Raw genomic sequence first — 27,095 nt, 5'->3', positions numbered from 1 at the left:
GCCTAAAGCCTGACCTATACTCTGAAGGTCCCAAACTGGGTCAGAGTCAACATGGGGGACGGAGTGAGACATGCGAGGTGGAGAAAATGCTACCTCGGGCTGAGGCTGAGGCTGGGTGGTGGAACTGGTGGTGCTTGCCCCCTAGCGTTGGCAACTAAAAGGTCATATGTGTAAGATGCTTGCTCGGGGGGAAAAGCGGTCAAATCAGGACTAGGTAGGGAAAAGATGGGCAAAGGTTGCTCGGTCCCAGTCCTAATACACCAGTGGGGTATCATCTCACTGTCCAGTCGTACCCACCCCAACTCCTCAAAATATATAGCAGTCATATAGGTATCTGGTCCACAGTTGGTCAGTTGGTGGGGTCCACCCTTAACAAAACCGGCCTTTTTTACTACTATTCTAGTGATAAGGCCTCCTATACGAATGGGGGTGCGAGATTGGGTACTGGCTGTGGCATGTCTGCTCAAATGGTGAACAATGTACCTACCTATGTTCAATTTCCCAAACCCATACACATAGTGTCCTATAACAGCTAGTTCGTTAGTTTGGGCGTTATGGGGCTCATTCCTACCTAAAAAACACAAACCCGCAAATCTTTGCCAGATTTTTGGGATAGGGTGATGAATAGGTTTGGTACTAGCATGTTGGGGGTCGGGAGTAGGCAAACCAGTCAGAGCATAATAGATGTCACCCATTTTATATTCAACATGCAATTGGTGTGGTAATTCAGAATTTAGTTCAAACAATTTACAAAATTCCACATAAGTTAAACTAATATTCCTATTGTTCAACCTAAAAATTAAATTCGGTCCATTTCTACTATTTACAACTTTCAAAGAAGAAAAGAATTCACAAGTTAATTCACAAGTTAATTCATGGTATGTAGGATAATGCATATCAACGAATTTTCTCATGCCTATGTCATTTAAAAATCGTTTCATAAAATCATACAATCCATAAGATTCTAAAGTAGGGCGGTGTAGCCACCGTGAAGGAATTACCTCGCGCCCGACTAGGTGTTCTAGCCGCTCCTTTTGCTCCTGGCTAGCAATACGAATCGTTGGCCAGTACGGGAGTTGTAAATCCGGGTCGTACTCCTCCCTCGAGCTAGAACTCCTACCGAAAATAGATCGAGCCCTCTTAGAAACCATGGTAAAAATGGGTATGAAAATTAATTTGAATGAAATTCGAAAATTTTGATATAGAAATGTAGAGGATGAAGACAGGATTAATAATATGTAAAAAGTTTTAGATTTGGATGAGAAAAGGAGAAGAAAACTTAGAGAGAAGTAGAGGATTTAAGTTTTTTATAGAGAGAAAGTTATGGAGGAAAGAGATTGAAATGAGAAAAAACAAAGAAAGAAGAAGAAGAAGTAGGCTGGGTGTGTCGCGCCCGGTCGAGCGGGTGCTCGCCCGGTCGGGCGGAACTCGCCCGATCGGGCGATCTAAATTACCCGATTTCATATACTCTCGCGCCCGGTCGGGCGCCCTTTGCCCTATCGGACGATCTGATGATGCAATTTTGGTCTCTTCTCGCGCCTGGTCGGGCGAGATTTGCCCGTTCGGGCGGACGAATATGTCCGTATACGACGATTTTCGGGCCCGGTCGGGCGAAAAGACCTGATTTTTTAACCCAGCTCTCGCACCCAGTCGGGCCCGAGGCTAATTGTCGAATTTTGTTGCTTTCTTCTTTTCTTCAAATTTTGCCTAACTCTTTTCCTTTAAAACTATACAAAAACTCATAGAACTCATTAAATTCCCTCATCTCTCCTCTCATAAGAAAAAGAAAGAAAAAACTAGTCTAAAAAGCATTAAAAATACGGGTTGCCTCCCGCAAAGCGCTGGTTTATCTAGGTCCTGCACGACCTTCTTACCAAGTACAAGAACTAGAACCCTTGGCCTAACGCTTGATCGGGCGGTTTCTCACCCGGCCGAGCGGTGTTTTGGCTACGACGCGGCTTCCTGACATGCCCTGTGGGACGCCAATTCACCTTATCTGGTGGATCCTCCTTGACTTGCATTGGGGGTTCTTCAATGCTACGCACCAAAGATCCTTCTTTGATCGAGGGTTGCTTCAAATTGTCATTGCATTTAATACTTGCAACTCGATCTGGCGAAACACTTGCCGTAGGCTCAATTTGCACAACTTGCTTGATTGATTCCACCTTTTCGTCCTCAAAACCAAGACCGACAGTGTAGAGGGCTCTTTCTATTGCATCAACTTCCTTCTGCCATTTGTCTATCTCATCTGAAAGGGATGCAACACAAGATACCGCCTCCAAGGGATCTTTTTCAAGAGCTTGGGGCTTGTTAGAATAATTCTGAACCACATTAACACTAAAGCATTTCTCCTCTGTCATGGGGCTTTTAGGGGTATTATTAATATTAAAACCAATTTTATCGTCCCCTACTGATAGTGTTAATTTACCACTTCTCACATCTATAATTGCTCCTGCAGTGTTAAGGAATGGTCTACCCAAAATGATCGGGGTTTGCATATCCTCAGCCATATCAAGAACAACAAAATCAACAGGTATATAAAATTTACCTACTCTGACGGGGACATCCTCTAAAACACCTAAGGGGTATTTGAAAGAACGGTCGACCATTTGTAGAGTAATATTAGTAGCTTTTAATTTACCCATATTCAACTTGGAACACACAGATAATGGCATAATACTAACGCTAGCACCCAAATCACACAATGCATTATCAATCATTAGATTGCCAATATGACAAGGGATAGAAAAGCTACCCGGATCTTTTAATTTAGGTGGAGATTTATTTTGAAGTACGACACTACACTATGCAGTGAAAGCTACTGTCTCTACCTCACTAATAGACCTTTTTCTTGTCAATATTTCTTTCATAAATTTTGCATATGCAGGAATTTGTGTGATTAATTCAGTGAAGGGAATTGTTACCTTCAAATCTTTTACCACCTCCAGGAACTTACCAAACTGCTTATCCAAATTTGTTTTCAATTGACAATTGGGGAATGGAAGTTTGATAATCGGCTTTGGAGCATTATTGCTCTTATCTGGAGTGGCCACCTTCTCTGGAGTCGTACCCTGCAATTTAGAATTAGATATGTTAGTACTATGCTTTAGCCCTGCAGGGCTATTAGCTACATTGTCTGGTTTAACGGAATCAAGATTAGCATTATTTAATAAAACAGGTTCATCAACTCTGGGCATAGGGGGCCCTTCATAGTTTGAACCACTCCTTAGAGTAATTTCATAGGCTTGATCCGTAGGCCTGGTCGGCTGTGCCGACAGAGCTCCCTGTTGGCGGGCTTGTAGAGTAGCAAAACGTTGCGCAATTTGATTATCTACAATTTTATTATGTGCTAGAATTGAATCAATTTGCGCATCTCTACTCTCCATGTGCTTCTGCATATTAACCAACATCGCTCTAATTTCTACCAAAGCGGGGTCGGAAGATGAGGAGGATTGTTGTGGTTGGTTCTTCTGGCCAGCGTTGGGATGGTAATATTTCTGCTGCTGTTGTTGTGGCGCCTGTGGTTCTTGTGGTGGTGGATTTTGAACATTAGTACTCCGGTAGGAAAGGTACGGATGATTCCGATACCCAGGATTGTAGGTGTTGGAGTATGGGTTATTCTGCCTATAAGCTTGAAAGGCATTAACTTGCTCCACGGAACTCCTACAATCTTGTTCCCAATGACCTATAATTCCACAATTTTCACAGAAAGCCTCATTAGCATTATTATTAATTGCAGAATCATTAGCTATATTAGCAGTGCTAAGATTATCTAATTTTTGGCAGATAGCGGTCAATTGAGCTTGCAAAAAGGATACAGAGTCAACACTATGCTTCCCCTTGTTAGCAAAGCCTCTAGGATTCCCATATTGGGAATTATGTATCGTCATATCTTCAATAACCTGACCTGCATCATCAACATTAAGATTCATAAATCTCCCATTAGCTGCGGAATCTAAAATTATTCTAGATGAATTTCCAATGCCATTGTAAAAGGCTTGGATTAACTGTCATTGTGCCAAATTATGGTGCGGGCATTCTCTTTGTAGGTCCTTGAACCTCTCTCAAGCCTCATATAGAGTTTCATCGGCTTCTTGGGCAAAGTTATGAATCGCACTCCGTAGTACGACTGTTCTCTCTGCAGGATAATACTTGTTATAAAAATTCAAAACAAGAGTTTCCCAGTCAGTTATACCAAGTGAAGTTCTATTTAAACCATTAAACCATAATTTAGCTTTTCCAGTTAAAGAGAAAGGAAAGAGAATCTCCCTGATTTGGTCTTGTGTGACCCCGGCTTGCCTGATGGTATTACAATACTGACAATAGTCTGCAATGTGAAGATTTGGGTCTTCACCCTTAGCTCCACTAAATTGCTTCCTTTCTATCATCGTTATACATTGGGGTTTAATCTCAAATTGTACCCCATCAAGAGCCGGAGTGGGAGTGAGATGTGGAAAATCTGTAAGCTTTGGTTGTGAGTAATCACTAAGCTTCTTTGGAGCCGTCATCTCTGATTCTGGATCTGATGATACCTCTGAATCGCTAGAACCAGTTGGAGGATCTCGGTGATTATTATTATCACCAGAATCCGCCAGAATTTGCTTGTAGAAGTTCTTCTGTCTATGAAAGGATCGTTTGATCTCAGGATCGAATGGGATATACCCTGATCTGGAACACCTGGGCATAAACAAAAAAAACTAAAAGAAAATATGAGATTTGCCTCAGAGAACTAACGTTCTCTGAGACAAAAAGAAATAACCTAGACTACAAAAATAATCAGAAATAAAAATAAAATCGTTCCCACGGCAACGGCGCCAAATTTTGACAGGGTAAAGTCATATCCCCAAATCAAAAGTAATTCCTAAATCCTCTAACTAATGTAGATAGGGAAGTAGGGTCGAATCCACAGAGAAACGAGTCTTTCTATTCCTAATTAACTAATATAATCTAGACTATGAAGTAACCAATATATAAATTTGAATATGAAACTAAACTACGAGATTAAGAGTAGAGAGAAAACAATGAATAAAAGGACTTAGGGCATAGGTTCACCAATAAATAATATTTCAGGGTAGAATATAATAATCATTCATCAATGCATACATTAATCAGATCATAAAGGGCTTTCGCTACGTATTACAATCACACAATTAATTTACCGGTATTAAATCTCATCTTTCGAATCTCGACTTAACCATTTATAAATTAACCTGCCTATTCAAACTAGACCTAAACATTAATTCTCATCTGTCGAATCTCGAATCAATATTGTTAAACTCATGCATAAAAGATCTGCGCAAATCTAGTCACAGAGCATCAATTCAATCAATAGGAAATTAATCTAGCATTGACAATTAACAACAATAAATTACCCCTTCATATTATTTATGGATCCCCATAAACCCTAGAAATAGAACTACTCACACATAATAAAAACTAAACTAATCAAAGCAATAAAACAAGACATGATCAAAAGAATAAAATAAATAACTAAGATTAAGAGAAAAGAAATCTTTACCAAACAAATCTGGAATTAAGAATAGATTAAGAACAAAGTATAAGAGAGAGAAAACTAATCTAAAATCTAAGTAGAGAGAGAAAATCTAAGAAAATAATTAAGAGAGTAAAGAAGAGAGCAAAAAAAAGTTTCTAAACTCGTTTTACGGAGAAGTATTTATACTCCGTAAGAATCCTAAACTAAAACAAACTTAAACGTCAAAAATTAACTCCTAATAATAACACGCGCCCGATCGGGCGAGGCACCACCCGATCGGGCGCGCCTTTTTGCTCATCAGGTACGCTCCTCGCGCCCGGCCGGGCGCGTCTTCGGGCGCCGACCTTTACTTCCCTCGCCCGGCCGGACGCGCCTCCGGGCGCCAGCCTTTTTGGCCGGGCGGCTCTCTTGGGCCACTAATTGGACTACGATTGGGCTCCAATTCTTCTGGCCAATCTGGGTTTCCTCTTCAGGTCTTAAATACTCGGTCCAAATGCCCCGGTATCAGATATACCGAGCCCTTAATCACCGGTTTGATGGCTCTAACCGGCCCTAGGCTATAAAAACTGGTCATGTTTCTCCAGTGCTCGTAATTGCTCCATAATATCTCGGGAAAATGCTCCAAAAGTGCAAATCCCTACAAAAGTCAACCAAATTTACGAAAACACTAGAAAACACCAATTAGTAATAAAAGTGGCTCTAAAGAGCCAAAAACACTACTAATTATGACCAAGGAACGGGGGTAAAATACTATATAAAATAGATACATCAACCACAATCACAACCCCATCGTCCCTCCTATCGCGCACCCAAACTGGGGAAAGGAGATCAGGGAATGGAAAGGGGGAGAAATTCGACGGGGAAAGGGGCAGAATTCGATGGGGAAAAGGATGGGTAGGCGGAATCCGGCAGGGAAGGGGCGATAACGGTGGTAAAGGGGGAGAAAACGGCGGGGGAACTGGGGAAGGGAGAAGGTCGATGGTCGCCGATTAGGATTCGCAGCGGCTGCCGCGTGGACGATAAGCCAAGGGATTTATTTCTCCCTGCCGGCGCGGCTGTCGCTTGCCAAAAACGACAGGGGCGCCGTTGCTGGAGGTGTCAGATTGCCACGTCCTGTTGGTCAAGGGGTTGGGGTTTTTAATTTATTTTTTGTTATTTTTATGTAATTTTGTTTTTGTTTTGGTTCTGTTTTTTTTTTTAATTTTGTTTAGACCTATCACGTGTGGACACGTGTCTAGGAAACCTGCTACATCAAGTTAGATGACCGGTTGGGTGTAATAGAAATTAATAGGGTACAAAGTTGGGAGTGATAGTGAATAAACAAAAGTTGGGATTAATGTTGGCGGATGAGGCAAAGTTGAGATTAATGGTGGAAATTTTTCCTTAAAAGTATGTGTTGGCAAACATGCCTAGCTAAATGGAACATGTCAACTTATAAAAAACAGATGAAGTATTTTTTTAAGGAAAATCGGTCGAGATTTTACAGAGGAAGCATTAAACATTACTAAATGTTGATCTAACACTTTTTTAATCATAAATTCTTAATATTTTACAACTCAATATTGTTAATGTTTATAGCCACAATGGCTATTTGTATTATAAATTTTTTTTTTTAAAATCCATTGTTGTAATTTATTACTCATTTTAAATGACCGATTATTACATCATTCTTTTTAGAAAATTCAGGTTTCATGTTAGAAGGGATGACAAAATTGTATTCAACTGACTTACAAGAATAGTGTCATTCAATAACAAACTAGTGTGTGGCCCGCGTGTTGCCCTGAATTGCTAGTTTGTACTTTTTTAATTTGATAATTATGTTCAATTGTCTGTATAGTTAGTATATGATCCGGACATTACCTCGGGTGTTATTTTTTTTTTAACCTCATATGCATGTATTTATTTTCTTATCTTGTGAAAAATAAATAAATTATACAACCTTTAATTTACTTAATTAAATAAAAGGAATATATAATGTTATGTGAAATTTAAATAAATTAATAAAAGTTGGTTGAGATGATAAACGTATGACCTTTATGTGTTGGAGGAACATGCTTGAATTTAACTCAAAGTATAATTTTTTACGCGGTGCATATACTTTAGATAATGACGTCACTGACGTGCCATTGTGATATACGTAGTATACTTTAAAAAGTGCATGTGGCACCGTTTCTTTAAAAGAAATACATTTATTCTTTTAATAGATAATAATAATAATTATAATAAATAAATATAGATAGATACTATAGATATAGTTAAACCATAATCCTCATTACTCCATATGTTCTTATGTGTAATTTTATTTTTTAAATACGATTAATATACACACCTACGTTCATTTTAATACATTCTATTACTCGTTTCATTTACCTACTTATTTTGACTTGCTCGGCCATAGCCATAAGCAGCGGGGTCACTATAAAAATAATCTACTATTCAAGCAAATTTTATACTATTAAAAATTAAAAATTCCACAAAAAAAAATTATAAGTCATATAAAATCCTTGAAAAAAAGTCATGTAAAGTACAATACATAAATAATTCTAAGGTAGTTTCCCTCGACGAGGTTTCATATTTTGAAAGTGGTACATAACAATTTCATTGGAAATAGTCTCACAAATATCCCTTTCAATGTATGCCACCAAACAATTATTCAAAAATTGATCACCTATCTTATTACGCAATTCGGACTTCACATATTTCATGGCAGAAAAGGCTCTTTCCACACTTGCAGTCGCAACTGGTAAAAGCAATGCTAGCTTTATGAGAATATGTACCAATGGATATATCACATATTTCCCTGTTTCAACCATCACTTTACAAAGATCACCAATTCCAACAAGACCTTGAAACTCATCACGTTGTCGCACATCAATGATAAAGTTTCTCAACTCAGAAGAAAGTCCCCTAATATCATTTGAATCAAAATCATAGGGATATAGTTCTGCCATTTTTACCAATTTCACCACATCAAAATTATGGAATGAGTTCTTAGGACACAAGCAAGCCACACAACGGAGCAACTCCGTATTGGTTTCATTGAAACGATTGTTAAGCTCTTGAAGTTGTAAATCAATAGTAGCATAAAACACCTCTACGCGATAGTGATGTTCATAAGTGATTTTTGGAGCATTTCTCTTTGGTCTTCCTGGAGTCATATAAAAATCATTCATGTTAGGAACATCAATATCATGACCATAACAAAACTGATTTACCTTTTCTAACAAATCCTCAAACTCATCATCTCTCATCAATTGGAGGCGTTGCTTGGATGCTCCGACCAAATCCATTGCATTGATAATATCTTGATCCTCCCTTTGCAATGCTAATGATAACTCATTTGTGATACCCAAAATATCAAACATGAGGTGCAGTATGAATGCAAAATCAAATGAGTGTAATGAAACCATAAGACCACGTGCATTCTTTCTATGTCCCGAAAAAGAAGCATCACTATAAATGAAATCCAATACATCAATCACATCTGGGTACAACTCAATCAAATTCAACAATGATTTATAATGAGATCCCCACCTTGTTTCCCCCGGTCTTTTTAGACCAAGTTCTTGGTTTAACCCCTTTCCAGTTTCAATCTCACCATTATTTATTTGCTCTGCAACTCTCATGGCACGTTTTTCTCGAAGAATATCTTGCCTCTTACAAGAAGATCCAACAACATTGAGTATATCAGAAACGACATCAAAGAACCAAATTACATCAACATGATTCTTAGAAGTTCCTACAAGTGTTAATTGTAACTGATGGGCAAAACAATGAACATAATAAGCTGACCTATTTTCATTCAAAACCAATGTTTTAAGTCCACCAAATTCACCACGCATATTACTTGCCCCATCATAACCCTGTCCTCGTACACTTGTCATACTTAACCCATTTTCCAACAATAAAGATTCAATGGCAGATTTGAGAGATATGGCACAAGTATTAGGAACATGCATAAGTCCAAGAAAACGTTCCACAACCAAACCCGACTTATTAACAAAACGCAACACAACAGCCAATTGCACTTTGACAGAAACATCACTAGATTCATCAACTAGTATGCCAAACAAATCACCTCCAAGTTCTTCAATAATAGCTTTAGTTGTTTCTTTAGCACATGCATGCACAATATCTTTTTGAATACTAGGAGCAGTCATTTGTAGATTTTTGGGAGCATTGTTTAACACAACTTTATCAATTTCACCATTCAAAACAGCAGCAGCTTTTACAAGTTCAATGAAATTTCCCCGATTACTTGACTCATCAGATTCATCATGACCACGAAATGCCAATCCCATCCGCAACAAATATCTAACACATACAATAGATGTATTTAAACGAGTCTTATAATCATTTTTCATTTGAGGTGTTTGCAATGGATTGAATGCTGTTTCAATGGAAGCATGGGCATTTTTCAGATTTAAATATTTTTCAACAGCTTTACTGTGTGAGCTTTCAATATCACCAACATGCAAATCTAACCTATCCTTTTTATTCCAAGATGAAAATCCATCAACAACAAAAGCATCACCCCCACCTTTATACCCCTCAGGTTTGAACAAGTAGCAAGGCAAACAAAACAATGCATCTTTTTTAATGCTATATTCTAACCAATTGCTATAATCATCATACCAACTAGAGTTAAATCTTCTCAACTTATTGCCAATCAATTTTTGGGGAAAGATATGAATGCGAGGTTGGATAGGACCAATGGTAATATATTTTTGTCTTACCGCCTCTTGGAATTTAGAAGGATAGTCTGAAATTCGTGTTCTTTCTGCTGGATCAATTGGAAGATTTTCTAAATCAACTTGCTCATCACAATTAGGAACGGGTTTAGACGATTTTGGGGTACTCCCACTTGTACCTTCATCCGCTCTAGCCTTTTTCCTTATTACAAATTTGTCCATAACTGAAAAAAAAATATGAAATATACATATATTAATTAGAGTCTAGACAATAACAGTAAAAAAAAATCTTGTCACTTTCGAACATTCAAGAAGGTATATTAACATGTTGTATAGGTTAATACTTAAAAGGTATAAATCTAATCTAACTATTAACAAATATTAATAATTTGATACTTAAATAATTCATATAAACTAAAATTAAAATTAAAGAACATAAAAAATTAAAAACCAAAAAAAATATAATAATAATTTACCGTCAGACTCGCATGCAAGTCGCAGCCGCACAACCAAAGCGTGAATATTGTCTATTGATTGTATTCTTCTTGGATGATTGGATTAAAAAAAAATAGATTTTGCTTTTGAAGGTTTGACTTTTGATTGTTGGGTGAATTTAAAAAGTGTAGTTTTATAATGATATTAACAAGAAAAAGAGTAAAGAAGTGGAAGAACAAAGAAACAAACTGTAGAAAAAGTCTACATTCACTTACAAAAATAATAAAGAAAAATAAAAATAAAATAGGAGTCATAATAGGAAGTCTTGGAAACGAAAATTAGGAATATAAAATTTATCTTTATTTTTTTTTTACCTTTTTTTTCTAAGAATATGGAAAGTCTGTTAAAAGTGGTCAAATAGGGGTCACTTTTTAGCTATAAGTGAGGTCATCTTTGTATATATAATATTTTTTTCTGTACTAGCTTTTTTATTTATAGAAATTTTTTTCACCAAGTGGGTTCCAGTGCCCCCCTTATTTCCACATACATCCGCCACTGGCCATAGCCCAATCCCAATCGGTCTCAAACCACCTAGTCGTGGGTCAACATCCAATCGACTCGATAACCCGAATCAACACCTCTTAGTCCTGGAGCAGCTGAAAGGGGAGCGAAAAAGTCGGCCTTTTTTCATAGAGGTGCGCACATTGTAGGCGTCGCCTGTAACTGTCAAATTGTCATTCCCTTATTACAAGAACCTATCCGTTTTTAGTTTTTACTCTTTCTTTACTATCTTCAGTGTCTCAACAAAACCCTAATCTACTGCAAACCCTCACCTCCTTCTCTTTTTCTCTCTCTCTCCAACCCCACATCAGTCACCACCCCTCTTTCATTTCTGTCTCCTTTCAAGAATCTATCCTTACTGTGTTATTCTTGGTGGGTGTTTGACTATGATCACAACCTACCCATTTTATATAAGCCACAATTCCATTTATCCCCTTTCTTGATCGAACAAATTTGGGTTTTAATGGGGTTTTTTTGCTTTATTCTAGCTTTATCAGCATTGAATTGAAGTGGGTTGCTGTTTAATTGTCAGAAAAAAAAAGTTCATTTTTTTTTGTTTGAGTAATTGAGTTCTTGGGTTTTAGGTTGAATTGATGGAATGAATTTGTTTTTCTTGAGGTTTTGTTGGTTTATTCTAGCTTAAGAATCCTTGAATTGAAATGGGTTTGTGTCAAATTGTGTAATTTTCAAAAAAAAAAAAAAAAAAAAAAAAATAAAAAGTTCAAATTTTTTTTTTGGTTTGAGGTTTTTGAAGTGAGGGTTTTAGGTTAATTTGATTGAATAAAAGGATTGATTGGTTACGATTCGAGTAATGACAATGGCGGAGAATGACAGTGTTGATGATCGTAAGGAGGTGAACGAGAGTGTAGGTGATGGAGGTGGCCCAAAGTCACCATGGAAAAGACCAGTTGATAAGGTGGCTGATTCACCTGTTATGGGAGCTGATGCTTGGCCTCCCCTTGCTGATGCTCAGCGCTCTAAGGTCCTTGAAGCTCCTCCTAAATTGCCGGTTTCCGAGGGCGGTAATTCCGGTGGAAATCACATTGCTAGTAATGCACAGGTAAAAGAAGTTCATTGATGTTGTTTTAGTCGATTAATTTTTGAATAGTGTGAGTTCTATTTTCAAATATTTGATGATTTATTATATTTATTTGAATCTTGGTTATGTTAAAAGTTTGAGGTGGCCAAATAAGCATGAGTAAATTGTAATGTTGTTCGGAGCAAATTTGATTCAATGTAATGGTAATGTATTTCTCACTCTACATTTTTTATAATCAAATTCATGTGTACAATCAATTAATTAAAATGAACCTATTTCATCCCGGATTCACGTCAGTCTATTCGTTGTCCTTCCCTTCTCTCTCACTCTTTCTTCTGAATTCCCGATGCAAGGTCTGTGGAAGGTAAGGAAAGCTTTGAATTTGCCCAAATTAAACCCATGATTCAATGTTTCACTTCTCATCCTAGCTCTAATTAATTGAATTTTCCGCTGTTTTCCTTTTCTCTAACAAAGTTTATTGTTCCCCATCGCCATCTTCAATGCAAAATTGTTCTCATTGCTATTTTGTTCTACATTGTAATCTTTTGGTCTGGTTTAATCCTTTATTTGGTCACTAAGTTTTCGCTATTTGACTATATATTTTGAAAACATAATGCTATGTGCTACTTGTATGTATTTGGTAATCAACTCTCTAATGAGTAAGAGGAATATTGCGAAACCACATGTAATCAGAATTACATAGCAGATTTCATGTTGAGTCTTCAATGTGAGAAGATTATGGCTTGCCTCTATTTAATCTCATTGAAAGTGATCTTTGAGGTAATATAATCTATTCTAACATACAGGATATGAGATATCTGCCAAAATAACCAATTTTGGTAATATCAAAATAATACTTCATTCTGTTACTTTATATTCATTATACAATACATTATTGGAAAAGCGGAAAAAGAAATATAGTATCTGCATTTTTTGGTAGCCGTTGAAAAGTCTTCCTTTAATAATGTACTTGATATAAAATTTAATTAGATAAGAGTCATTATTTACCAACATATATGAAAAAAGATTTAAATCCTTTTTTTATATAAATTTAATTTTTTCCCATTAATTTGTACCACTCTCTATCCCATTAAATCTTATAAGCCTACCTCATCACTTTTAGGGCCCGTTCACATTTACTTAATTTCATTCCATTTTAGTTCAGTTCAGCTAATTTTCCTCTCATAAAATATTCATTTCAGCTCAGCTCCAATCAGTTCAGTAAATGTGAACAGACCCTTAATTATTTGTAATTATTAAATATTAACAAATTGAGTTGCCTAAATGAAAACCTCATTTCTCTGCCTTCCCCTTTGTCATTTACAGTACCATTGGCCATGACAACCACTAGTCCACAACCCTATTGCTTCTTCTTTCCTTTCCTTTCCTTATAACCTTCATGGATGACCATTGCAATTTTGCGCAATCAAGCCACAATTTATACTCAGAAATTAGCCATCGTCAACTCATTTTGACTGTCAATTTTTTCGTTCTCATTCTTTCTATTGCTTGATTTCTATATTTGCTTGAATACTTATGTAAATTGCTGATTATATTATGGTGGTTGCTGGTTTTCATGGGAGGCGACATTCCAAGAAGATGGAAGATTACAGGGAAGTTGTATTTGAGTTTTAGGGAGTATGCTTTTATCCCAAATAAAACAAATATTAAAATGAAAATGGTAAAATGGAATAGTGGTACACTGCATTTACTGTAGAATTTTTTCCTTCACAAGATAATCGAGGAGTCATATGGCTGAAATTACAAATTTAGTATTGGTGCACACAAGTAATAAATGACAAAGTTTCATTCTACTTTCACCTTAAGTGGTCTTACCATCAAATTTTGGGTAAATGTAGTTATTTGATTTCTGATTTGGCTCTCATTGTAATATTTTTAGCTTTCTCAATCAATTAATATAATTGAAAGCTAAGTAGAATCAAGTATTAAGCTTCTCATTCAAGAAAAACTCTGCCATGCTGCCGGTTTAGATAAGTGCTTCAGTCAAAATAATGAAGGCAAGATTGTAGTGAATTTTATTTGAATAGATGCTTTCACTTCAATAGGCACAAAAACTTAGGAAGAATAAAGGGCAAACCAAAAGTATATTTTGCATTGACTAGAGTGATTTGGCAATTACTTTGCCCTGCTCAATGCATTTTGTGCTTAAATCTTCTGTTTACTTTATTTATTCTCCATATCAAAAGAATACCTAATCTTTTGCACTCCCTCTATCCCATAATATTGTGCTTCTTTTTTTGACACTTAGGTTTAGATGATAGGTTGTAGTGTGGTTATCAATTTTTATTTTAATAAAACAAAGATGTGATGGGAGATATTAAGTATTATTTTTATTGAAGAAAGAAGACCCTAACTTGTGGTAGTGGAAGGAGGGGTAATTATGTTATAGTTGGTTATTGCCTTTTACTGAAGGGGGCAAACTAAATTGCAATAAATGAAAAGGGCACACTATTTGTGATCGAGGGAGTATGTAGGGTATAAAGTAGCGAGAGATAGAGGGACCATGTTATCAAATAAGGAAATGAGATCTTTGGGGACAAACGAAAATGGATCATGGGGCAATTGTTTAGGAACGAAGTACCATTTATGTCACCAATGTCTGATAATGGAATGATATCTAGTAGCATAATAGCTTTATTAATATCTTGTTGTAATGTTTATCTATGTGATGTCGCTTGCTCATTATGTCACTTCTGTTACAATAAATGAAAGTATGTCAATTATTACTATTATAGTATATGTTGAAGCTCATGATGGGTCTATCACTTCACTACATTTGGTATGAATTTGACACCGAGATATAATAAGATGTTAAATGTTCCCTTTACGGTCATAATTTGTATTATGCTTTTCTGTTTTGTAGGGCTCTTCTGGGCAACATAAATCTTCAAATGCTAGACATGGGCACAACCGTAATCACAGAAATGGATCAAGGCGTAATCCAAATAGCGTGCCTCCTTTCCCTGTTCCTCATGTGCCATATTACCAGCCAGTACTGCCACATGTGTACCCTCCCATGGTTCCTTCTCCTGTTCCGCTTCCTGGATATGGCTACCAGTCATGTCCACCCCCTTTCCCAGGGGCTGAGGCTGGCAGTGAAACTCTCATGCAAAATTTTATTCCATCCAGTCATGGTGTTGATGCCAATAGAAATGTACAATCTCCACGAGGAGATACAAATGTAAGTGGTCCTAACCCCTCCAGCAGAAGACCCAATGCTCCTGAAGGTGGTGCTCAACCATATCCTTTGTGGCATCATCCCCGAGCATTTGGTCCTAGAGATGGTCTGATGCAGCAAGCCATGGCAAGGGCTTATCCAAGACCATTTTTTGGGCCAGCTCCTCCATTTGTTGGTGGACCAGGCTTCCCTGGTAAACTTTAGAATTTCTGTTATTATTTTTTGATTTGTTAAACATGTGATGTCTGCATAAGTTACTTTTAATAATGTTTGGATTTTTTCTTTTTTATCTGCCTAATGGTTATCCTCTATTGAAATTAACATGATTAATTTAATCAATATTCTATTTATAACCAAATGCTTGACATGATGTTTTGAGGTTGTGATGACTTGTTATTTGAACCTTCCTGTTGGATATTTTGTTCTCCTTGCTACTTGACATGCTTAGTCATTAATTGATGACATATTAATGCATTCGATGGGTTGCAGGTGCTGCCCCAGTTTATTATATGCCTCCTGCTCCTCCAGGTTCAGTTAGAGCACCATTCCCACCACAATTTGCTTCACATCCTATGGTTTCTATGGCACCCATGCTGCCTCCAGAGACACTAGCATTGAGGGATAGCATAGTAAAGCAAATCGAGTACTATTTCAGGTGTTTATGCTGGTTAATTATTTGGAAACGTCATCTTATATATGACTGTTCTTGTGATAAAAAAATCTTTGGATGTTTGAGTTTCAAATCTTTTTTTGATGGTGTTTGTTATTTAGCAATGGAAATTTTGTGGCAGCTGTAAAAAGATTCTTCTTTTGTTTTATATGTTATTTGCAAACAGAGGTTTACTTGTTATTTGCTACAGTTATTTCTATATTTTCAGCTAATTTCAGTCACTTCTTCTGTCATGTGTTATTGTAATGTTAGCAGTTATGCTGTTTCACTTTCTGACAGTGTTTCTTAAGCAAAGGGAAGCTTTTTCTTAACCCTTAATCTTTTGTGTTTTTGGCAGTGATGAAAATTTGCAGACTGACCATTATTTGATTTCTCGAATGGATGACCAAGGATGGATTTCGATTTCTATAATTGCTGATTTTAAAAGGGTAATGTGTATTGAGTTGTATATCCTGTACTTAACCTGCTGCATGTCTTGTTCCTGTTGTTTCCATAATGTTTATACCTCTTCCGCTTATGATTTTAATTATTTATGCTAGTATCCAATTGCATATCTAGAATATGTGTATTTTACTGAATTAAATTATACCAAATACTGACCTCTGCTACTATATTTTGCTGTATCTTTTAGGTCAAAAGAATGAGTTCAGACATATCATTTATTCTAGATGCACTTCAGAGTTCTTGGGCTGTGGAAGTGCAGGTCATGTACTTTCCTTTTTTCTTGAATTTATTATTAAAATCCAAACAGATATTGTTGGGTGCATGTGAATATTCTAATTTGACTTGATTTCTCATGTTAATGTATTCTCTTTTTCCATTCTTGTAAATTGCTTTAAACAGGGCGACAAGGTAAGAAAACGTGACAATTGGTCAAAGTACGTTGCTTCTGTCGAGCATGCATCTCCAGTAAAAGCTCAGATTACCAAGGATCAAACTACAGGCATAGTTAATAGCAATGTAGAGAATGGTATCAATGAAGCTAGAAAGGATGGTGCAACTGAAGAATCTGTCATTTGTGCACCAAGTAGTGACAGTGTAGCAAAGGTATCTAAGAATGATGGTAAACTTGAAGATGAAGATAGTAGCAGTGCTTATCAGAGCAGTGAGAAGGTTGTACATGATAGTGATAAACAAGCACTGGCTCATAAACCGCCGTACTCAAATGAGAAGCTTGGATCCCAAGTGAGCGTCAAATATGAAGCGCCAGATGTGGGAAATAGCTTCATCAATTACAAGCAATTAAAAGCCTCCAAGCCTACAAGGGGTGTTTCTCATGAAATGGACATTGAAGAGCAATGTGAATTTTCAAATGTTGATGATCTATCTTCTGACTTTTCTGGTACTTTTATGCTTGATGAAGAGCTAGAGATTGAGCAGAAAATGCAAAAACAGGGTGTACATCGTTCATGTAGAAGGTATTATCATTTCTGTCTACCTAAGGTTTCTTGATATTTCTTAATTAATCATTTGACGTTCTACTCTTCAAGCTCTAAGTGCTAGTATAAGTTACCAGATTTAAGTCTTATTAGTTACAATGGTTATTTGCCTTTGAATTTTGAATGGGAGAATGCCTCTTTTTCTATAATCAATATATGTAATTGGATGTGCGTTTTGAATTAGGGAATACATCTTTTGTCAGGGCACTAAGCCCATTGCCATCCCTAGTAAGGTCCTTACCCTTGCAATGATAGTGTCACTCACAGAAACCTACAAATTATGTTATTTTTTGGCTCATTTTGCTTCCAGTGACCACACTATTGTACTATAGTACTATACTACCTAAAGTTTAGACACCTGGCCCAAACAGGGTGGGCATTTTGCTAACTACAAAAATAAGATGCCCCACTAGTATTCTTTCTCACTAGCCCTAATTCTAAGTCTTTGACTGAAGAATGAATATCGAGACAACTGGTTCCCTTCTCCTTCTTGTTGAATCATCACATTGGGCCATTGGAGTGAAGCAACTAGAAACTATAGACCTTAAGCTCATAATTTATATTTATGCCTTAATGTGAGTAAATTAATTTTCAGTATAGCAATTTTCATTAGCTCTTTTTGATGGTTATATCTGATTTTTGACTAGTGTTTTTGCTTTTTTTTCTATGTGTCTATTGCTTGAAAGGATTGAGGATGAAGATGAAGATTTAGTGATCAATGATCAGGATGTTGAGAGACTTGTCATTGTCACTCGGGTATGTTTACATAGCCATCTTTCATTTAAAAACACCGTGAAATGCTGTAGTGCTTGTTAGATTTATCTCTTGAAATCATGCAACACATGCTTTCGTTGTTGAACTTTTTTGATTCTATTGTGTTAAGTTACAAATAATTCAATAAAAACCAAGCTTGGTAAATATAATTAATTAAAAGATCCCCCCCCCCCCACACACACACACGAATTCCCCAAATATCCTTGTGTTTTGGGTAGACATAATAAAAAGGAATCACTTACCTCTTTCCCTCTGCATTCTATATTTTTCCAGTAGCATATCCACTGTCCCGCTCTCAACTTGCACTCACTCTCCACCACCGTACACACTCTCTCTCATCATTATTTATTCTTCCATCATCATCCAGATCTTCACTGCCATCATAACTACACTATCGTTGGACGGCTGCTGATTTTTCCACCACCAACTTGCTCAATTGAGATTTTGATTTAAAAATTTTTGACTTTAAATTTCCAAAATTTGACTTTTCAAGGTCAAATCAGACTATAAAAGTCTAAATTCAACGGTTGTATCTCTTTAGGTATCTCTCTTTCTCTTATCATATATTCCTCTTCCTTTTGTGATTGAATGCTGATGGGGTGAATTAGCTATTGGTTGGGTGGTGGGTTATTTCGGAAGATGAATGGATTCTGTGTGGCGGTAGCTAATGGTTTCTTAGAGAGGTAGGGTGGGTCGTCTGGGTTGATGTTGAGCTGATTTAGGTTGTTTAGGGGGTGGGTGGAGTTGGAGGTGGGGTGGCTGAGGTTGGGCAGTGACGTGGGGTCGGTGGTGGGGTCGCATGGGGTGGTACCCAGCAGTGTGCTCTTAGGTGGGGTTGTATTGGTGGTTTGGGCAGCTAATATGTAACAGAATCAAGAGTTTATATTCCCTTACCTTTTCTTGAATACTTCATACCAAACTTGCCCTAATTATTCCCAACTTTCTTATGTAAGTTTAGTCAGCATTTAACTTTTCTACCGCCACATATATGTCCCCTCTCTACCTCAGCTCCCTAGTCTCATCCCTCACAGTCACTGCACTGATTTCTCAATTCCACTGCTGACTCCTTTCTCTCCGTCTCTAATCTGCTGCTATTTCCTTGATTTAAAAGATATTTGTGGCAATGTTTTTTCCGGCTTCCATAGTGAGACAAGTGGTGTGTAAAAGTATTTATTTATTGATTCTGACCATTCTGTCTTATTCTTTGTTTCCTTTTTTATTTTATTTTATTTATTTATTTTATATATCTACTATCCTTTTCAAGTGATTCTTATGTTTAGTGTTGCAATCTCTCAAATACAGTGCTTCAGCAATCTACTATGTGGTTATATTAAAAACCACACATTTTGGTCTTCCTTCATCTCCAATTTTTCTTCGTTCAAATTATTTTGACGGCATATAGGAAATATTTGGTGACAAGGAAGATAAATTTTCTCCATTTATTTTTTTCCTAATAATTTTGGATGCATGATGATAGATGATGTGGTTAAAGGATAGATTACCACTGAAATGTTTTCACAGTTTTTTTGTGAGAAATTAATTTCGCAATCTTTCCTGATACATTATGCTCTACTAAAATTCCCTTCTTTTAATTGTTTGGTTAGGCTTTTTAGCCATGAAACCTCATATGAAAAGGGTTCTTACTCTACTTTGTCCTCTAAAGTCATAGAGCCACCCTCTTAGCTTCTTACAAGCTTAAGCAGTTGGGGTTTTGCAAATTATTATCTATAGGAGATTCAAAGACATTAGGCTAATATGTAATCTCCTCTCCATGAAATATAGGTTGTGCTCCAATTGGATATCTTTGTGGTGCCTTTTGATTTTTAGTTTAATGTTGAATATGCTTTTTTATAGAAGGCCTAGTCTGAGCCCTTTTTTGCTCCAATAAGGCCCTGTTCTCTTCACCTAAATTTTGTTGAACTGAAATTATTTTTACTGAACTGAAATTATTTTTGCTGAACTTAAATTATTTTTACTGAACTTAAATTAATTTTACTGAAATTAAATTATTTTTGCTAACTGAAATTATTTTTACTGATTTTCTATTATAATTCTTCTTTAAGAAAACTGAATTTTACTGAACTGAACTTATTTTTACTGAAATGAAATTATTTTTACTGAACTGAAATTAATTTTACTAAACTAAACTTATTTTTACTGAACTTAAATTATTTTTACTTAATATTATATTTTTTTAAGGTGAATAGAACAGGGCCTAAGCCAAACCAAGATATTTTCTAGTTGCGAATTGGGTGTAAAAATAAAAGGGTTATTTGGTTACACCTTTGACTTTATTATTTTTTCTTGCTCTAAAATATTGTTGTTTTGATGTTGAAAGGGTTTCTCTTTACCATAGGTAATGCATTTTGATTTTTGAGGTGCATTTGGGCTTAAAAAAGTTTTAATTGTAGGTTCAATTCTTGCATGTCAAGAGGGTATTGTAAATAGAAATTTGGTTTAACAGGAAAGAGAAATATGAAAAAGGGTTAAATAATCTCCTGCTCTCCCTAGCTACATGCGTAGGTACTACTCTACTTATGGTCAATGGTGGACCATTTCAATGGCTTTCCACCTCTACCACTTGACAAAGTGACTTACCCTCCCACGTCATATTATAAATCTCTTCCACTCCTTAAACTCATTTTTTTTAGTACTTGTGCTGCACTGCCTCTCTGCGTTGCTTTCCTATTCAAATATTAGTAGATATCTTATGCGACACTACTTTCCCTTTATATCTGTGATCCAATAGGTTTTACCTCTGCCCCTCCTCTTTTTTCTCCCTGTTCGAGTGTATGACTATGTCTGGGATTTTGCTCTATCTTCCTTTTGCTTTGTTATGGGAAAGAAAAGAGGAAATATAGAAGTTGACAAGCATGGGATGTAGTGGTGGTATTGATCTGTTCAGCTTTTGGTGGTAGTAGGGAGATTTTGTTTTAAAATTCTTCTCTCTATATGAATTATAGTTATAAGAAAGTTTGTCCAAACCATTGACATGTTTTTTATGATTATTTTTTATTATCGCCTTGCCACTTTTGTTGGACTAAGGCGTAATTGACAGTTGAGGATACCAAATACAATTTCGCCTTATGTGGCTCTGATGCATGTTGGACTGAATTTTTTTCCTTATGGAAGGATTTACAATTGTTGTTAATCTTGTCATGGAGTTACTCATTTAATATTTAAGGCATCATTCCTCTGCTTAGATGAAAAGTATTCTATGCTGAGAAAGATTCTTATCTTTAGTATTGGTTGTATAAAATGATCAACAAGGAGCCAGCAGTCTGGTTAGGGTTTTAGGGGTCATTTTGGCCATCCAAATCGAGTATGGAAATGTAAAAAAAAGCAACAAAAATGCATCGTTTTACATGCTATAAAACAAAAACTATTTTGTGGTGGTAAAAGCTACTCCCTCCATCCCCTTTTGATAGTCCCTTATAGGCATTTTTCACGGGAATTAATAAACACAAATAAGAATACTTAAAGTACATTGAAAAAGTAAATTGAGATTGGGAATGCAAAAAAGTAGAGAGAGAAAGTAATAAAAGTACATGGGAAAACAAAATTTACATGGGAAATTTAAGTATTGTTGCAAATTGGAGGGAATTTTGGTAAAAAATTAATATTAATGATTGTTGGAAAAAGCAAATGGGGTGAACATTTTGGGACTAAAATTTGTCCATAAGGGACTATCCAAAGGGGACGGAGGGATTATAATTTTTTAAAGGTGATTAAATATAAAAAAAAAGATTAAGGTGTTTATTTACAAATATTGGTTATTTTTAAATTTTCTTTCCTTGAATTGTAACGGAATTTTAAGATGGCCCATGTTTCCATTTAGTTTGCTTACTGCTATCCTCTTTGTGCACTACATTTTATTTAAGCAGCATGCGTAGAAAATTCTGAGGCTATTTGTCGGTTGTAGAAATTGAATAGTTGTTTTTATATTACTTGGTATTGGAATCAAAAGGAGTTCAGGAAAGTAATGTTTTAATCTGATGGAGACTGCAACATCTTTTTTTTGAATTTAAAATAATAGAATTCTGCTATTTTAAAACATTCTACTACTGTAGATTGGTTTATAAGTAGGATGGGGGAACACCGGAACATTTGGGCATCCACTATGTCAGATCAAACCAATGGTACAATTCTCTAGATGTGGTTGTAATATATAGTAGCTTCACTTATCATGTGCCTGCACTTTTAGGCTTTAGCAATGAAGTTAGTAGGAGTAATCTTCATATTAGTCTTGTTTTATAATAGATAAGAGTTAAAGATGCATGCATTGGCATATGTACAGTTTTATATTCTCAGTATTTTGTCAAATCTAACAAATAATTTACTTTGAGTATTGCTGTGGAGTAAGTATGAATGTTGATAACTTTGCAGAATAGCAGTCTGCTTGGAGCTGGAAATGAAGTTCAGAAATCTAATAGAATATCCAATGAGCTTGCATCTGAAATCAACGATGGTCTTTATGACTATGAGCAGGTTCTATACAGCAAATAATTTGCAATGTTCTATGAAATTTATGAATAATTCTACTGCCTGTATTGCATATTGGGGTAACGAAAGGTGAAGTCAAGATTTTTTTGAACAACTTTGCAACATGCCTCCACACATTGCTTTTTCTCTCTTCATAAAGACTAATTAATAGAATTATTTTGTTTACACCAAATCTCATGGTACCCTGTTGATCTTTTTCTGATTTTGAGATGAGGAGTTTTAATCATATTGCAGTAGTTTATGCTTTCTCTGTCATTATCAGGAACTCAGAACAAAAAGGTCTAATCGCAAAAAGATGAATATTAATAAGGAGGACAAAGATGAGAGCTCTAAGTCGCCTAATATTCGAACTGGTGTAGTGAACATCAGGTCTGTTGAAAAATCTTCTGGTGGTCAAGGTTGTGATGAGATTGGAAGTCATGTTAACAGAAGTAAGCAAAGCAAAGGGTCTGCTAAACAGCAATCAAGCCACAGACAAAGATTTTTCTCAAATAATCCCAAGAACCATGGAGGAGGTCGCAACTCCTTTGGAGTTGTATCAGAAAGTCCTCCAAGTAATTCGGTCGGATTTTTTTTCAGTTCTACTCCACCTGAAGCTCATAGGTATGTTTAGGGCATTGAGTGGTATGTACAAGCTTTATGGGTTTGGTTGATATTCTGTCTGTACCAACCGTCGGCTAATGTTTTTAACTCTTATCCGCTCATAAAAGCTATATGACTAAGTTTTTGGATCTGTATTTTTTGCCAGTCTCAGATCTTCAAAATTGAGTGGCTCGCCACATGGAAATTTCGCAGCAAGTAGCCCTCCGGTTGGCTCCTTGCCAAAATCCATTCCTCAGTTTCAGCATCGAAGTCACCAGTTATTACAGGAAAATGGCTTTGAACAGCAGAAGTAAGCTATGCTCTGTATTTCGTCCATGCATTATAACCTAATTTCTTTGTTATATTCATTTTATTTTGGTCGGATCAAATTCCTGTTTAAATTTTCTGGGCATGTGTAGCATCTAGCTGTATCTGTTTCCATAGGAATGTGAAGGCATTGCAAAAAACTTGCTGATTGTTGTGAAGTTTTGGCTGATGAATTTGTGTATTTACTTCATACTCTGCTGGTTCACCTAGGTACCGGAAGTATCAAAAGCGGTGCTTAAATGACCGAAAGAAGTTAGGAATTGGGTGCAGCGAGGTGAGGCTTCTATAATTCACTAAACATATCTTTCCCCTCTTTTGCATTGCATTTATTATTTACTGTTGAATGCACTATAATTTTATATGGACAAGTTCTAGAATTTAAATGCTTGCTCATGATGTCTTTTTTAGGTTATTGCCTCATATATCTTGCAATATATCATCGTTGCCAAGTCACATATATCATATTATCAACATATGGAATATAAGTTTTCAAAATTTTATTGTTGTGGGCTTGTGGCAATCTGTATGCACATATATATGCATGTCTAACATTCTTTTCTGCAGGAAATGAATACTCTGTATAGATTTTGGTCATATTTCCTCAGAGATACATTTGTTCCCTCAATGTACAATGACTTCCGGAAATTTGCTCTGGAGGATGCGGCTGCTAATTACAATTATGGACTGGAATGTTTGTTCAGGTTCTATAGGTATGCTGAACTATCATCTCCCATTCCCAAATGCAGGAATTCAATTCTACTTAAAATATGATTGATAATAATAATCTATTAGCAGCAGTTTACTTGCCAATATGCATCCTTGATCATGTGTGTTTCCAACTTTACATAGTGTTCTTGATGGTATAAAAAAGGAACCGGTTTGGACTACATAATGTGTGTTTTGACCTTTTTTCTAATTCCAGTTATGGGTTGGAGAAGAAATTCAGCGAAGAACTTTATGGGGATTTTGAGCAGCTTACTCTGAATTTTTACAAGAAAGGCAATCTTTATGGTCTTGAAAAATACTGGTATGTTTAGTTATTTTGCTACTTAACTTTAATGTTTATCGTCGGATATAGAGGCTGTGATTGGTGTTTTTTGTTCCAAGCACAGTATGGTGAAGAAGATCCGTGCTTGTACATTTTTACTTGACGGCCCTTGTTCAAGAATAGTACTTCCTCCGTTTTTTTAGTTGACACATTTTGACATTCACACACTTTCCTTTGACCGTGTTTTGTGATTTATACATAATGAAAATATAGTCATGTGAGATCTTATTAGATCTGTCACGGTATTTATTTTCAAAATATCAACTTCTTATAATTTGTGCGTATCGGTAATTAAAGATATAAATAGTTGAATTTGTGCATTGACAAACGTGACTAAAGAACGTGTTAACTTAAAAAACGGAGTTAAAATAAAAAAAATTTCACTAGGGAACTAATCCTTGAGAATTTCATTAGTATTGGTAGCTTTTGGTGTCACTAGGTTTATATCTTTTGTTCTTTGTGGATTTTTGTTAACTATTATTGATACTGTTTTATTTAGGGATGTAAAAGTGCTGCAATGAAAATGAATTTAGATATCCAGTTGTTTTCCAATAATAACATGCATGAAGCATTGATTGAATCTTCATACAACCCACTGCATGTTTTAGTTGTACAATTTTTTATTATTAATCTAAAGTTAAGACTAAATGGGAGCCTTAAGAACCTGATCAAACTTGTTAATGTGTTACCTTGTTTTGCCATGTGTCAGGGCATTCCACCATTACCGGGAAGTCCGTGATGGCAAAGAACCCTATAAAAAGAATCCGGAGTTGGAGAGGCTGCTTAGAGAGGAGTTTCGTAGCTTAGATGACTTTAACCGTGCCAAAGAGAAGCCTGAAGTGAAGGATGACAATCTGCCATTGGCATCAACGACGGCTGCCCCTATAGCGGCTTAAGTGCAAGTGCCAATCCAATTTTGAGAAGCAATGTCTAACATCATAGCTGAAAAGAGGCTGAGCTCGCTGCCAATTTGTTTCTCCTGAGAGTTGCCCGTGGATTTTTGCTGATTTGAGGGTGTGTCACACCTGTTGATGGATTCTTTTCAGGCTAGTATACCTCCAATCATCTCCTTTCTTCAATCCATTGGTAGTCTTTCAATGTTTGACCCCTTACTGTTGTCCTGAGGTATTTTAAAGCTTGGAGAGGCATCTGTGCATTGGATTTGACTTTTTTTTGGGAGTAATTTGTACATATAGAGAATTGTTGGACCCAATTGAGGAAAACTTTGAAAAAAAAAAAATAGATAACCAATTGACTACAGAAAATGTTTTCCAGTCCTTTTCAAGTGTTTGTCGTGTTTCAATTATTTCTTTTCTGCTGTACAAATGTCACAGGCGCGTTTATACTTACTCGATCTGATTTGCATGAGGTTGTTGTGTACTTGCGTGATTGTGACAAATTACCACACCGTTCGTGAAATGAAGTAATATATTGTGCAAGTGTAGTACGGAGAATAACATGCTGAAAATGACTGGGAAAACTCTTTAATCAAGGAAAATGAAAGTGGGTTGAGATGGGTGGTGTGGGTTTTGATAGTAGATACTAGGGTTGCAAAAAATCTGCTGAGTTTAGTTTGTTTGATGTAAGTTTGACAAGAATTATTACTGTGTAGATTAGATTGACCTCCAACAAGTTTTTAAAAATCTTGTTTGAGTTTTGAATTGTATGAGACCTTTGAACAGAATCTGGCCATTGAACAAAATATTCCAGCGCTGTTTGTCATGTGCCACGCACGTGACATTAAAAACCTTTTTTTCTCTCTCCTCCTTCCCGACGACCATGGCACTATTGTTCTCTCTCCTCCTCTTTCCCTCGTCATCCCCTCCATTGTAAGATTTGTAACCACCCAAATGTTATCCCACCACTGCCTCGTCAGCCACCCCCTCTCTGAGCTCCTAAAGAAAACCCCACCCTAGTGTGACCCACCCACCTATGAACCCCTAAAAAAACCATCACCCCACCCTTAATATTGGTTGTTGTCGCTAGTAGATGGCTAGGAATCTAGGATGGTTTTGTTTTGGGGTTTTTAGATGGGTGGGAGGGTTTTCGAGGGTGGTGAAGCTTTTGTTGGTGGTGTCGTATGGAGATGACTAGGTAGTTCGTGGTTTAACTTTTAGGTGGTAGTGTTTTAATTTAGGGTTTCGATGGTTGTTGTGATGGACGGGGTCGGGTGATGAGGGGAAAGAGCAGAGAGAATGACGGTGCCATGGTGAAGGGAAAGGAGGAGAGACACGAAGGTTTTTTTACTGCCATGTGTGGTACGTGATAGTCAACGGTGGAAAAATTTGGTTAAGAGTCGAATTTTGTCAAGGTCCCATCTCACATTTTTTATA

The 27,095-nt window shown here is 36.4% G+C and overlaps 2 protein-coding genes across 2 annotated transcripts; one reads left to right on the top strand and one right to left on the bottom strand.

Annotated features, from left to right (window-relative positions):
• Positions 1–8,037: 8,037 nt before the first annotated feature.
• On the bottom strand, positions 8,038–10,407 carry LOC110681617 (zinc finger MYM-type protein 1-like). Its single transcript, XM_021857771.1, has one exon. The coding sequence runs from the start codon at positions 10,405–10,407 to the stop codon at positions 8,038–8,040; it is 2,370 nt and encodes a 789-aa protein (XP_021713463.1).
• Positions 10,408–11,381: 974 nt separating this feature from the next.
• On the top strand, positions 11,382–26,068 carry LOC110740320 (la-related protein 1A-like). The gene is made up of 14 exons (XM_021920806.1): positions 11,382–12,241; positions 15,105–15,612; positions 15,909–16,074; positions 16,427–16,517; positions 16,721–16,792; positions 16,933–17,507; positions 18,215–18,284; positions 22,689–22,790; positions 23,068–23,408; positions 23,554–23,697; positions 23,925–23,988; positions 24,279–24,424; positions 24,637–24,741; positions 25,472–26,068. Exons 1-14 carry the CDS (start codon positions 11,993–11,995, stop codon positions 25,656–25,658), a joined length of 2,820 nt encoding a protein of 939 aa, XP_021776498.1. The 5' UTR covers positions 11,382–11,992; the 3' UTR covers positions 25,659–26,068.
• Positions 26,069–27,095: the final 1,027 nt, after the last annotated feature.

This window comes from Chenopodium quinoa, unplaced genomic scaffold (assembly GCF_001683475.1).
Source record: "Chenopodium quinoa cultivar QQ74 unplaced genomic scaffold, ASM168347v1, whole genome shotgun sequence".
NCBI lineage: Eukaryota > Viridiplantae > Streptophyta > Magnoliopsida > Caryophyllales > Amaranthaceae > Chenopodium > Chenopodium quinoa.
Note: the sequence above shows the minus strand (reverse complement) of the source record. Positions and strands in the feature narration are given on the sequence as shown.